A 13,713-nucleotide genomic window follows, 5' to 3' on the forward strand; every position below is an offset into this window, starting at 1 on the left:
TACCTCTCGCACCCACCAGCCGCTTCCACTTTGCACAGCAGCCACGGAGCGCTTGGGAGAGATTGGCAGAAATATTGCCAAAGGCTTCCAGGACCTCTCACGATTCTTCGGCTGAACTCTCGCAGGTGCCACTGCACAAGATGGAAGAAGCTGATGGGAGGGAATGGCAGTGAGGCAGGCGCACTAATAATAATAATAATAATAATAATAATAATAATAATAATAATAATTTTATTTCTTACCCGCCTCTCCATCTGGATCGAGGCGGGGAACAACAATAAGTATAAAATACATAAAACTGAATTAAACACATAGTATATATTATAAAAACATCCTAAAAACATTCTAAAATTCAACTGGATAGGCCTGCCAGAAGAGATCTGTCTTTATAGCTTCTTTAAATTCAGAAAGGCTATTAAGCAGGCAGATCTCTCCCGGCAGGCCATTCCACAGTCTGGGAGCAGCAGAAGAGAAGGTCCTCTGGGTAATAGTTGTCAGCCTAATTTTGGCAGACTGAAGTAGATTCTTCCCAGAGGACCTAAGTGTGCGGGGTGGATTGTACAGAAGAAGGCAATCCTGCAGGTAGCCTGGACCCAAACCATGTAGGGCTTTAAAGGTAATAACCAACACATTATACTTCGCCAAATAGATTGGCTGGTGGGAGGTGTGCCGGCAGGAGGGCGCAAGTGAACAACTGGCCGCTTCTTGGTCCTGCCGGCCACCTGCATGGAGAAAAAATACACAAAAGAATCCATAAGAAAGTTCATAACAATTTACATAATTTAACTTAGAAGGTCGCATTTAGCATTTTGTCCCCTATTCCATTCATCTTTTCCCTGTGTATATTTTCCAGCATGGCATATGTCTCAGCAGAAACTTGCGTATTTTCCCGTGAATTAATTTGCGTACATTTTGGGGGAAGTAGAAAAATAATTCAGAAGTCCGCAGGTTCGCATGGCCTGGGGAGGCTGGTCTGCCGTGGGATTCCATAGGTCCGATTCTTAGAAATCCGAACTCATTTTAGCCAGTCTCGAATTTCTCCAGCATCTGGACCTATGCATAAGATGTTGAATGGATGTATAGAATAAAACACAATAGAAGGTAAGAAAGAATCTGGGCAGAACTGTTTTATGTAGAATTTGCCTTCTGGCCTCGAATATTCTTTCCTTTTTCTGTTTTCACAAGTTCATTGACTCCTGCCAATAAAGTGCCTTCTGGGCTCACGGAAGAAGTGCCAACAAGAGGGCAAAGTCCTCTGTTCGTTCTGTCTTTATTGGCACCGCACCTAATGCAGTTACACATTTTATGTAGCTGGTTCCACCCACCACCACCCTACTATTCAGTTTATGCACTTGAGACTTCTTGATGGTAAAAACAATTCGGCATTGGAACCAACGGCCTCTCCCTCACTGGAGAGCTTCAAGCCGAGGCTGGCCAGCCATCTGTTGGGGTGATGCTCTGGATTGCCTACATCAATGCCCTCCAGTTCTACGATTGTCAACCTGCATGTTTTCCTGCACCCTCGAGGCGCCTATTCAAATTCTTGGACGGCCCTTATATCTGAAGAAAATGCTAGCTTGCTGCCATTAGGCAGGGCTTAGATTCCCTTTCAGCTCTTGTTCAGCAGGAGGCATGCAAGAGTGTCCACAAGGCCTTTGTTTTTTGCAGTGTACATTGTTATTATGTGAGGTAACTCAATTGTGCAAGAGAAACTGGTTCTTCCAGGTTTCGGTTCATAATCAGGTCATAAGACCAGCCGTCAGAGGGAGAGGGAGGGACGGAGGGACAGAAAGAGAGACATGCCTTCAGAGAAAATGCAAGCAAAGGTTGGAGAATTTCCCTCCATAAATTAAACAGGGTGTGGATGTGTTTAAAATCTCCCTACACACCAGAAACCTATTGGAAAGCTGTGCTTGTTCTGTCATCAAAATAACCAGGGGGCCTCTGGAATACCTCTCACGTAACAGAAGATTTAGCTGAAATAAAGATAAAGTCTTTGGGGTCTAATAGGATGGCTCACAGTGCGTCTACCTTGTTCCTAATAGCCTTTCTCAACAAATATAGGGGCCAGAAATGAAAACAAAACTAATTCTGTGCATACTTATAGGGACTATGCCCCATTGAACTCATTGTGAGTGATTCTCAAATTGACATAGGAGTGAGAGACAGAGCTGTGGATCACACTGCCTGCCCTGCACCCCCTAACATAGCCTGCTGCCTTCAGGCATGGTGAAGGATGCTGTCCCATTACCACTGCTAAAGAAAGATTCAACCACCAGTCCAGCCAGATTTTTTATATAGAATGGAAGGGGGCGCCATCTTGTCTTCTGCTTCAAGCAACAAAATGTCTCGTGTCAGCCCTGACCCTGGTTGACTCAGGGTTGCTCATTTTCCAGGTGAGAAAAGGCTAGCGGGCTGTAATGGGCCCCTTACACTTCCCAACTCTGAACTCAAAGATGTGACATTTGCCATGCAAACACACACACACACACACACACACACACCCCTACACCTACACCAATAGTAAAAGAAAACTATTTTACAGCCAATGATACAAAGAGAAAAATACTATACATCTTAGTGGAACACGATCTTCTGACATTTCCTGGAAGCAAAAGTCTTGGAGGGTGCAATTCTATCCAGATTATCAGTAGCCTCCAAATTCGGAGGCTGCCAACTATCCTTTGCAGGGTGCCTGGAACACAGACAGTATACTCTCCTCCGTGCTCCTGCTGCCCTGCATTTTTGCCTAGACAGGTGATTTCTAGGTGCAGTTCAGGGAGGGGGAGGGCAAAAAGGAAGGATTCTGGCATTCCAATAGGAAGCTGCATGAAGGAGCTTCCATGGTCTCCTTCCCTCCTTGCCCCCCTTTTGCCCTCTCTGCGCTCTATTTCCAAGCATGTAGACATAGCTTGCGCAGCAAGAACCGTGCTGGCTATGTCCCTGTAGACCAGTGGTCTTCAACTGGTCCAGACCCAAGACCCATCTCGGATTCCCAACCTGCAACATGGGATCCACTTTCACAATTGCCCAACAGCTTTGCCATGACCTATCTGGACTAATCTCATGACCCACTTTTGGGTCACAACCTACCAGCTGAAGACCACTGCAATAGACAGTGTCTAGAAGCCAAAGGATTGTGCCCTAAACCTCCCTTCACATGTAAACCATATGAAGGGGCCTGCTCAAGAACAAGAGACCATGCTGCTGACCCTTGGCATCAGCTAGTTTCCTTGGCCTCATCCCTCAGGTCTGCATGTTAAGCATGTCGAAGACTACACATCAGCATGTAAGGGTCCCCAAATCTGCTATAAACTAATAGTAGACTTAATTTATTTAAAAGGATCTGGAATGCCATCCTGCCCCTTTTTTCCAGTGGCTCTTAAGTGGAAAGTGTGGGATCTCTCTTCTGCATTTTGTGCATACAGTAAATGTGGAGAAGGAAGAGCATATCATAATACATAGTAGAAACAAAATACTGCAAGAATCGCCATATGCATGGCAATGTGGAGGTGGTATATAGAATGGACAGTATGCTTCTTTTGGCAAAATGTTTGTTGCTGTGTTCTGCATCCCCAATTCTGCTGCCTGCAACTGAGAGCCCTCTGGATAGCCTTCTACTATTAAGATCAGAACACTAGTAACTTTGGGCTCCACCTTCCCATCCAGTAATTGTGCCACCCTCTCCACCTAGCAGTGGGGACCTATTTGGCCCTTCAGGCACACAGGAAGGCACACTGCAAAAGAAACAACCTGCAAAAGCAGAGTTGAGCACCAGCTACTCTCAGTAGTCTACGTAATCTGAGGCCATAACAATAGTGGAGTTGACAGTCTTTAATGAAGTCATGCATTTGATGCAGTCAAGAAGCAAGGCTGTGGCATCACCAACAATTGTTGATGTACCTCTGAAGTTCAGGCCTGCCTTGTGTTTCATGAATTATTTTGTTATTGTGGTTTACCAACCTATTTTACTTGCCAACAGGCAGATAATGGGTTAATTTCCTAGATGTCTTCTCTTTTATCTCCTCTGTTGTACTGACTTTCTGTGACTGGCTTGTAATTCTATTTTACCACTACAAGATCCTCTAGAACAAAGCTTCATCACTGCATTTTTCACTGGGCTTTGACAACTCCCAGTTATCTTTCATCCTGCCATGCCTCCTTCTGTATTCCTTTCCCTTTTCTTTCTGCAGTATTCACCCCCTTGCTGACCCTTAATGCTTGTTTAAAACAACAACAACCCTTCAGCTGAGCAAGCAAGATAAAATAAGCTACAGTTGTGAAATACGTTGGATTTTGGGTTTGGCTATGTTTAGAAACACAGAAGGCTAATTAAATCAATTTAAGGCAAGCAAATGTAGTGATAGGATTCCCATCAAATCCCATCAAATTAGGGATGGTTGCAGAGTGATGCCCTATACATGATCATTAAAACATTACACCTGTTTTATAAAATCCCCATGGAAGGGTCTAGGGTTCCCCAGGAAGCAGAGGCCTGAGAAAGGCTTGCCTGACTCTCAAAACACCTGGGGTGAGGCAGTAGATAAATATGAGTACAGGTAAGGGAGCTCCAACACCACACCTTTAAAAAAAAAAACTTGACCTTTTCCCCAACTGCTGTTTCTCTACTTCAAATCCTCCCCATGTGTCATCTCTATCCCAACACTAACCCCTCAGAACAGGGGTGTGGAACCTCTCTCAGCCTGAGGGCCAAATTCCATCTCAGAGAAACTCTTGGGGTCCATATTCCAGTGCTGGGCAGGGCCAAAATAATATTTCAGCAAGTGTAGCTTAAAGCTGTTTTTGCCAATAACAAAGCCTTAGGAGAGGCATTTCAACTTTTCAGAATGGGGAAAAATAGCACAAAAGCTAGGAAACCACCAATCAGTGTTTGGGGGAAAGGGTGGGGTCAAGGGAAGGGGCGTGGCCACTTGGGGGGCCCTGGGCTTGTCTATATGTTGTTTACCCTGACCTAAATGTGTATATTCATGTTTCAGGACACATGACACAGTTGTCCACCGCAGCGTCAGGTTTTTAATGCAATAATACGCATATTCGCATTTGCGATTTATCGCGACTTTTGGATCACGTCTGAGTTTGCACCGCATTATGGTTATGTGTCATTGGGGAAGTTAAATCGCATTTTAACATGTGGGTGGAACTTTGAGGGTAGGACAATATGATTGGCTGATTCCCCGCCTTCCCACCTATCGCTCCTCTGGCTGCCTCTTTCCATCATTTTCATGTTGAATTAAGATGGAGCTTTTAAAATGAAAACAAAGAGGGGGAAACTGGCAGCTAGAGACAGGAGACATGTTCAGTCCCCCGCTCGCATTCTCCTCTACTTGTTTTTCCTCTTCTATGAATCTGTGGAGCTCCACAGATAAAATTTATAGCTTGCCTCATCTATAATCCATAGCCTCATATGTGCAAATGTGTGTATGTGTGCATATGCGCATTAGTAACTGCACTATAAAAAAATCAGGAGATAAATCGCTGTTGCTGCTACAGTGTGATGCTCTTTACCTAGATTCGAATCAATGAAAATTCAGGTTAAAATTAAATGAGAAGCAATCCCACTGTCTTATAGATGGGGGCCTGAAGGGCCACATTGGGACCTGGGGTTTTGCACTCCTCCTTTAGAAGCTGGATGGATATGATGTGAGCCGGCTTGCATGTGCCTGCTGCAGTGAAAGCATTAAGGGTTCTGCCCCAACTCCTCCCTGCTATTCCTCTGCTCAAAATCACCATCATCCAGTGCTGTTAAGAACGTAAGAAGTGCCATGCTGGATCAGACTGAGGGTCCATCTAGTCCAGCATTCTGTTCACACAGTGGCAAACCCGCTGTCGACCAGGGACCCACAAGCAGGACATGGTGCAACAGCACCCTCCCGCATGCATTTACACATAGGTGCAGTTCGATTCTTAGGCTGCAATCCTATATACACACTTATCGGGAGAGTAAGTCTTACTGGCCTCAATGGGGCTTCCTTCTGAGCAGACTATAGGATTGCAGTATTGGGGGGGGGGGTGTTCAAGCTAGGAAGACAGTACATGGGCAAACTTGTTTGGACCAGTTAGAGAATTAATTGGGTGATATGACACAGAGTAATAAAGGAGTGTAAAGCCTACAACTAGGGGATGTTGAAAGAACATTAAATAGAAACTACGCTTTAGTTTAAATATTTATCTATAACGCTAGAAGGAAATCCATCAGCAAGAGAGTCAATAGTCTGTTTCATATAGTTGGAAACTGTGTTTAAGGGATTCAGGGAGGAGGAGAGTGGCCTCACGCCTGCTATTTCTGCTCCTGAACTCCATGTATTCAGAAGCTCTGTATGTACAGAATCTGTATACAAACCAGGGTCCATGATCACATGAGGATAGCCTATGCCTGTATGACTTTTCCGTGAATGCTGGAGGGACAAGAACCAGGACAACAGGCACAATCTCGTTCCCCCTCTATGCATTCATTACCTACAGTTCCTGTGAACAGGGCTCCAATGTCAGTGGACCTGTCAGAATTCTAAAGGAACTGTCCAAAGTGCCATACCTTGGATAGTTCCTTTAGAATTCTGACAGGTTCTGTCCGAAACCGGAGCGGATTCATCGCCTCTCTGACATTGGAGCCACCGGCCTCCACTGGCTACAGCAGCCTAGAGCCTAGAGCCCTCTAAATGTGTTGATTACAACTCCCAACATCCGTCAACCAGCATGCTTTTGTTATTATTGATGAGATTTTTATCTGGCTCATCTCCTAAGCTCAGAATGGAATGCAATATGCCCTGCCCTCCATTTTATCCTATGAGATTGTTGTGAGGATCAAAGGCTGAGAATGTGTGACTGGCCCAAGGTCACCCCATTGGTGAGTGGGGATTTTAACCTGCGTCTCCCCTGCCTTCGTCTGACCCTAAGCCAGCCTCCCTCAACCTGGTGCCTTCCAGAAATGCCAGAGTACAACTCCCATCCCCCCTGGGCAGCACAGTCCCCACCATGCTGGCTGGGGACAATGAGATTTGTGGTCCCACACAGTCTGGAAGGCACCAGGCCAAGAGAGACATTTCTAACCCTTACACCACACTGATCATTACAATATTTCGAATATTCAAAGGAACTGTTTCAGTATGAGAGGTCAATGAAAAGCTTTTTAATGTTCCAACAAAAGAACACAGCTGAAATATACTGCAGCCATTTCCACCCCCGCCCCATTGTTATAACTGGAATGAAAAGAAAATGTTAAAAATTGAAAATGTAATTCTGATGGGGGAAATTCTGATGTTTCATCACATGATAGCTGATCATCCCAAGCTGCTCACATGCGGGTGAGAGCGTTCACTCCAATTATCACATACCTAGGTGATGTATACTCTTTTACATTCCAGATAGGGTCACTGCCCCTTTAAACCAAGGCTTTGTGCCCTCCAAAATTCAACAGGTGCATCTTTTCCTGCCTTGGAGCTCAGTGATGAGGAAAGCTTAGCCTGTTGAATACCCATGGCTCCTCTGTAGCATATTTTGTTGTAGTTTCAAAATATAATATTTTCATACGATGGCCAGGCATTTGAAGCTGTTCATACGTGCAAGTACCCCTGCTTAAATTATAGCAAGCAGGATTGAGGCAATGCCTCAATTCCTGCTCCCAACCTACTGGTACCCAAGGCGGAACAAGCACCTGGGGAAGAGGGGAACGGGTTTAACCTCCACTCTCTTCCCGACCCGCCATTCCCTCAGAGTGGATGTGTGCATGAGAGGGGAGGCGATGGTGTGGAGGGAGGCAGAGTGAGTGTATGTGGGTGAGTGGTGGGAGCCAGATGGGCAGTGCTGGCTCCAGGTTTTGGAGGGCCCTAAGACAAGTCACCCTCAATGGGCCCCCTCCCTCAATGAGCATACCTTCTCCCCTCCATGGTCACCAGCTCCTCTTTCTCATCATTGCTACTACTTGCTTGCTTGACAGAGAGCTAGTAAGCAAGCAGGCAGTGGCAACTACTGCTCCTTCTTCTCACCACCACTGTTGCCTGGGCCAGAGCCAGGTGAACAAGCAAATTGCAATGATTATTTATTTATTTATTTAAAACATTTGTCTCCCACGCTATATCACTAGGATCTCAGGGCGGCGTACAAAGAGGAGTATGTCCAGGGGGCCCTTGTCAGTGTGGCCCTGCTGGGGCATGGGCCCTAGGCAGGTGTCCAACCATGCCTACCTTTGATGCCGGCCCTGCAGGTGGGGATGTTGGTGCCACCCAATGCTGGACCTCCCCATGCAGCCCCCAACAGATGATCCCTGAAGGAATGTGGCCCTTGGGGGAGGTACACAATGCTGGCCTAGATGGACCAATCAATGTCTGGCCAATAATAAGGCAGCCTCATATGCTCACAATCTCTCCATTAAACTAAATCCGGAGTGAGGAACTTTTTCCTGTTCAAAGGCCACATTTCCATAGAAGTAATGGCCGCATTCGGCTGCTCCCCCTGTCCCCGCATACACAACTGCTGTTTACATTATACCCCATGCTGCAGCACGACTGCAATGTTCCCCTGCCCCTGCCCTGCTGCCCACCTGGGGATCGTCAAAATGGTGGTCGTGCAAGGGCTAGGGAGTCACTTTACCAGCTATGATAATCTGAACCCAGTCATTATGCCCGGGCCCAGTGCTATTGCTGGTAGCCTCAGGGCCAGCAATAGCAGCAGAGTATGCCTGTAGCAAGCTGGGTCACTCCCATTTTCTCTCTCTTTCTGGCACCTGCCTTTTCTCTCTTCCCTGGCACCCCTTCTCTCTCTCTTTCAACAGGTCTTAATTAGTCAGACTTTATCTGTGAAGTTCAAAGTATTTCTTTTCCCCATGTTGACACATTGTGAAAAAATTGGGATGAATAAAATCTTGTTAGAACATTGTGCCACAGTGGTCTTGCTACTTTTAAATTTTTGGTTTTGTCTAGCTCTAGACAAACAGTCCAGTACTGCTGTTACCCACTATGGTAGCCCATAATACTGAGGACATAATTTAAGATTTATTTATTAAAAAAAGGAAAGGTTCACAAAATGGCAGGATGTGGGAGTGAGGGTGATGTTCCTTGTCCCTGGAAACGTGTCATAGCTGCCTGTGAGTCCCTGATGCATCAACATTCCAAGCAACACTTGCAAAAGGAACCAGTGCACAAGTGGAAAAATAACACTTTCCTAATGACAAAATAGTGTGGTCTGAGTACAGGGCAAATGCAATAGGCCAGTAACAGACATACTTTAAGGAAGACACCTGAGTCCTGCACTACACATCAGTAACAACTGTGCATTTAGTGCATAACAAGGCCTGTGTTCGTACTGGGAGAAATCCAGAGACTCTAAACAGAGTAGTCCCTGGCAGAGGTTGCTTTCAGATCGAAGGGTCCTAGCACTAACTATCAGAAGGCACTGGGCAGCCATTCCATCTATTCTTCCTTAACAGGTTTTGCGTAGTACTAAAAAAGAGAAGAAACTTTGGGGAAAGACAAGAGGATTATAACTAGAAAATACTGAGCTGGCCCTACCTTTAGGCAGAGTGAGCATCTCTGGCAGCAGATCTTGGGGTCCAGTGGCAGAAGCCACCTGGCTGTTCTGCCAGAACTGCCTGGCTGTTCCTTCTGTTGGAGGACAGAGCTGTGTATCCCACCCAACTTGTCCTGCCTCACCTAAAGTAACCTGTGTGATGGAAGACACTTGTCCCTTGCCAGTGGAAGTAAGAGTCAGCAGGCAGTCTAGCTGGCTCCTGTACATGGAATGAAGATGGAGACACCATCTTATCCACCTCCGGTGGAAAGTGCCTTAGGGCAGGCTTGGGAAGATGTTATCAAGAGCCCCATTAAATAATAATAATAATAATAATAATAATAATAATAATAATAATAATAATAATAATTTAATTTATTTATTACCCACCTCTTCCTCTGGATCGAGGTGGGGAACAACACAGAATACAAAATATTATAAAATACATAAAACTGATTAAAAAATAAAAACAAATACATTATTAAAATAACAGCCAGCCAGGCATGTTAAAATTCAACCGGGTAGGCCTGCCAGAAGAGAACTGTCTTTATTGCTTTTTTTATATTCAGAAAGACTATCTCTCCCGGCAGGCCATTCCACAGTCTGGCAGCGAGAACAGAGAAGGCCCTCTGGGTAACAGCTGTTAATCTGGTTTTTGCTGGCTGAAGTAAATTCTTCCCAGAGGACCTGAGTGTGTGGGGCAGATTGTACGGGAGAAGGCGATCCCACAGGTAGCCTGGACCCAAACCATGTAGGGCTTTAAAGGTAATAACCAACACTTTATACTTCGTACCATAAAAGCCTCCTCATCTGGAATATCCAAAGTTAACCCTGTTCCCTGTTGAACCCCTACTTACATACAACTAGTAGGATATTAGTGCCACTCACCTGCACTGAGTATAAACAATTTGGCCTGCTTGTTTGCCAGCATGGTCTCTCCTTTGTCTCTCCCAAGACTTTTTACAGTTGCCAAATATCCTGTTCTTAAGTGAAGCTTTATCTGACGTTTGAGGAAAGGACGATCTGGCTCCCAGTTGTAGTTTGGACTATTTACCTACTTCCGTACTGTACTTGTTTTTTCTACTTCCTTACCCTTTCACTCTTGCTCTCCCTCCCACCCTTCTAACAAGAATGACAGGCTGTGACACCATTAAGGTTTGTATTCTTATCATTCTCTAACCGAAGAAAACTACTCTGCCTTTTTAATTTGCCCTACCCTCACCTAAGCAAACAAACCACCCTTCTTGATTCTTGCTGAGACACAGGTACACAAAGGAAACAATAAGGTATTCCAAACATCCAAATGAGCATGCTAGTACAAATACCGAGAAAGGAACATTGCAGTAACTGAGTAAGATGACACCAGTGCTGCTCCAGGTGCTGCATTTCAAAAACTATTCCTTAAGTAGTAGCCATTTAAAAATCAGAACAATTTTCTTAAGAACGGAAGAACATAAGAAGTGCCCTGATGCTGGATCAGACCAAGGGTCCATCTAGTCCAGCACTCTGTTCAGACAGTGGCCAACCAGCCATCGGGCAGGGACCAATAAGCAGGACATGATGCAACAGCACCCTCCCACCCATGTTCCCCAGCAACTGAGGCACACAGGCTTACTGCCTCAAATTCTGGAGATAGCACACAACTATCAGAGCTAGTAGCCGTTGATAGCCTTTGGCTCCAAGAATTTATCCAACCCCTTTTAAAGCCATCCAAATTGGTGGCCATCACTACATCTTAGAATCATAGAATCATAGAATAGCAGAGTTGGAAGGGGCCTACAAGGCCATCGAGTCCAACCCCCTGCTCAATGAAGGAATCCACCCTAAAGCATCCCTGACAGATGTTGTCCAGCTGCCTCTTGAAGGCCTCTAGTGTGGGAGAGCCCACAACCTCCCTAGGTAACTGATTCCACCGTCGCACTGCTCTAACAGTCAGGAAGTTTTTCCTGATGTCCAGCTGGAATCTGGCTTCCTTTAACTTGAGCCCGTTATTCCGTGTCCTGCACTCTGGGAGGATCGAGAAGAGATCCTGGCCCTCCTCTGTGTGACAACCTTTTAAGTATTTGAAGAGTGCTATCATGTCTCCCCTCAATCTTCTCTTCTCCAGGCTATGTGGTAGTGAGTTCCATAATTTAACCATGCGCTATGTGAAGAAGTACTTCCTTTTATTTGTCCTGGATCTCCCACCAATCAGCTTCGTGAGATGTCCCCTGGTTCTAGTATTTTGAGAGGGGGAGAAAAATGTCTCCCTATCCATATTCTCCATACCGTGCATAATTTTGTACACCTTAACACTAGGTAATATCCATGACATCCTGGTCTAATTTCTATTCATTCCACTAAACTGAATTATGTGCTACAAATAATATCCTGCCTTTAGCATGCATTCTTTAGGCAATCTAGATATGGCATGGTACCCTGTGCTGTGACAAATTCCAGCTTCACCATCACCATGGAGCTGAATGACTGTCAGTGACAGAGTGGTGGAATGTCACAGATTTCTTTGCCACAGTGACTAACTTGTAACAGGGAGTACCATAATTCAGCTTTCCTCGAGTTAAATACAGGTGTTAACTTAATTTACAGATGTTGACTTAATTTAAGTAAAGATTTTGACCCAAGTTCAGTACAGTCTTTCTGCCCACCACCAGAAAGGCTGACAATTTTCCCACAAAGGAATGCAGTCCTTGACTTAAGAAAGGGTTCCACCCATGATATAATTCTGAGCTAATGACCATGGTCTAATTCAGTATAAGGCAATTTCCTATGCTCCTAAGTTAGTTACAGTGATGAACTCCTAGCATGTCTCAAAAAGAAAATGTTTTCAACATCTTGGTCTTTTCTAGATGAGGCATTTTACCAGGCACTCATCATTCGCTACTCATGGTTCTTCATGGGATTTTTAGATGGTGTTGTGATCCTCCAGTTTCACTGCTGTGTCTAATCAGTACTTTCAGAAAGTTTTTTTAAGAGTAGAGAAAATGTGACAATTGTGAACGTGAAAGGAAGTGTGTGTATTTCCTCTTGTGTATTTATGCTAGTCAGTATACCACAGTGCCACCTAGAGGTTATGTAGCAGGAAAGGAATCCCTGCTCTTGTAGTGCACAGTTCTGTGACAAAATCAAAAGTAGATACAACAGATTAACAGCATTGTATAGAATAGCTCATTTTATGGCAGTCTATAGGCTGGATCTATACTACTGCTTTATAGAAATATTTATTTATTTATTTATTATCTTTATATACCACTCCCCATTCAAAATTTCAGGGCGGTGTACAAGATAAAATAAAATAAAAACAGAATAAAACACTTTAAAGTGAACTGATAATTGTTGGGGCATAATCCACATTCCATATACTGCTTTCATAATGTTATTTCCTGCTTTTTATTCCACATTCGTAACGATTTGACACAAAGTGTAGATTTGGTCATGATGACCCAGAAGGAATGGGATGGGTGGGTGGGTGGGCAGGGGCAGAAGAATTGGAAATGTTAGGCAGGGAGGAAATCCCATTCCTGAGCCCTGACGGGACACAACATAGAATATATATTACTTTAAATTTGTATTGAGCAGCTATGTCTTTTTAAAGAATTTTATTCTACAGTAGACACAGGGCCCCTGATTCAGACCTTAAAAGCCTCTCTACTCCACCCACCACCACTAGGGTTCCAGTCTGGATTGGGAGTCCTGCACCTACTCGAGTAAAAATGGTGGTGGGGAGGGAGATGTAGCTGCTAGATATGGATTTAAAGTAAAGTCTGTTTAAGGCATCAGAAGAATACAAGTAAGATCACCCTTCATACATTTGGCTTAGTTACTCCACAGCTCCGTGAGGTTTCTTGATTAGTAAGGATAGAGTTAAAAGCCGAAGCAGGCATAGTCTGTGAGGCACTGCATTTTGTCCCCTGCTACCCAATAGCCAGTGCCTTAAGATGCTATATTTAGAAGGGTGATAAAGTTTGAAGCTGACAGTTGTCCTGCCCCTTTGAGAAGAAATCACAGAGAGGAAAGGAGGACAACTGCCCTTATCCTAGCTGTGATTCCTGGCCTATTCCCCACTTTTTCAACTCAGTGCTTCAGCTACCAACAAGGAAAATTATACTGCCAGGAGACGCACACTACCCCGCCCCCCCCCCCCACCAGAAACGGTAAGTTGGGTTCTAATAACTTCTTAGTTTGGATTTGCTG

At 44.8% G+C, this 13,713-nt stretch overlaps 1 protein-coding gene across 1 annotated transcript in view; it reads right to left on the bottom strand.

The window, feature by feature from the left end:
* Positions 1-10,538, bottom strand: part of GPA33 (glycoprotein A33) — a 30,446-nt gene extending 19,908 nt beyond the window's left edge. The window contains exon 1 of the mRNA XM_063127705.1: positions 10,411-10,538. Coding sequence (XP_062983775.1) covers positions 10,411-10,453 — 43 coding nt within the window. The 5' untranslated portion in view covers positions 10,454-10,538. The remainder of the gene's footprint in view (positions 1-10,410) is intronic.
* Positions 10,539-13,713: the final 3,175 nt, after the last annotated feature.

This window comes from Elgaria multicarinata, chromosome 5 (assembly GCF_023053635.1).
Source record: "Elgaria multicarinata webbii isolate HBS135686 ecotype San Diego chromosome 5, rElgMul1.1.pri, whole genome shotgun sequence".
In the NCBI taxonomy this organism is placed as follows: Eukaryota; Metazoa; Chordata; class Lepidosauria; order Squamata; family Anguidae; genus Elgaria; species Elgaria multicarinata.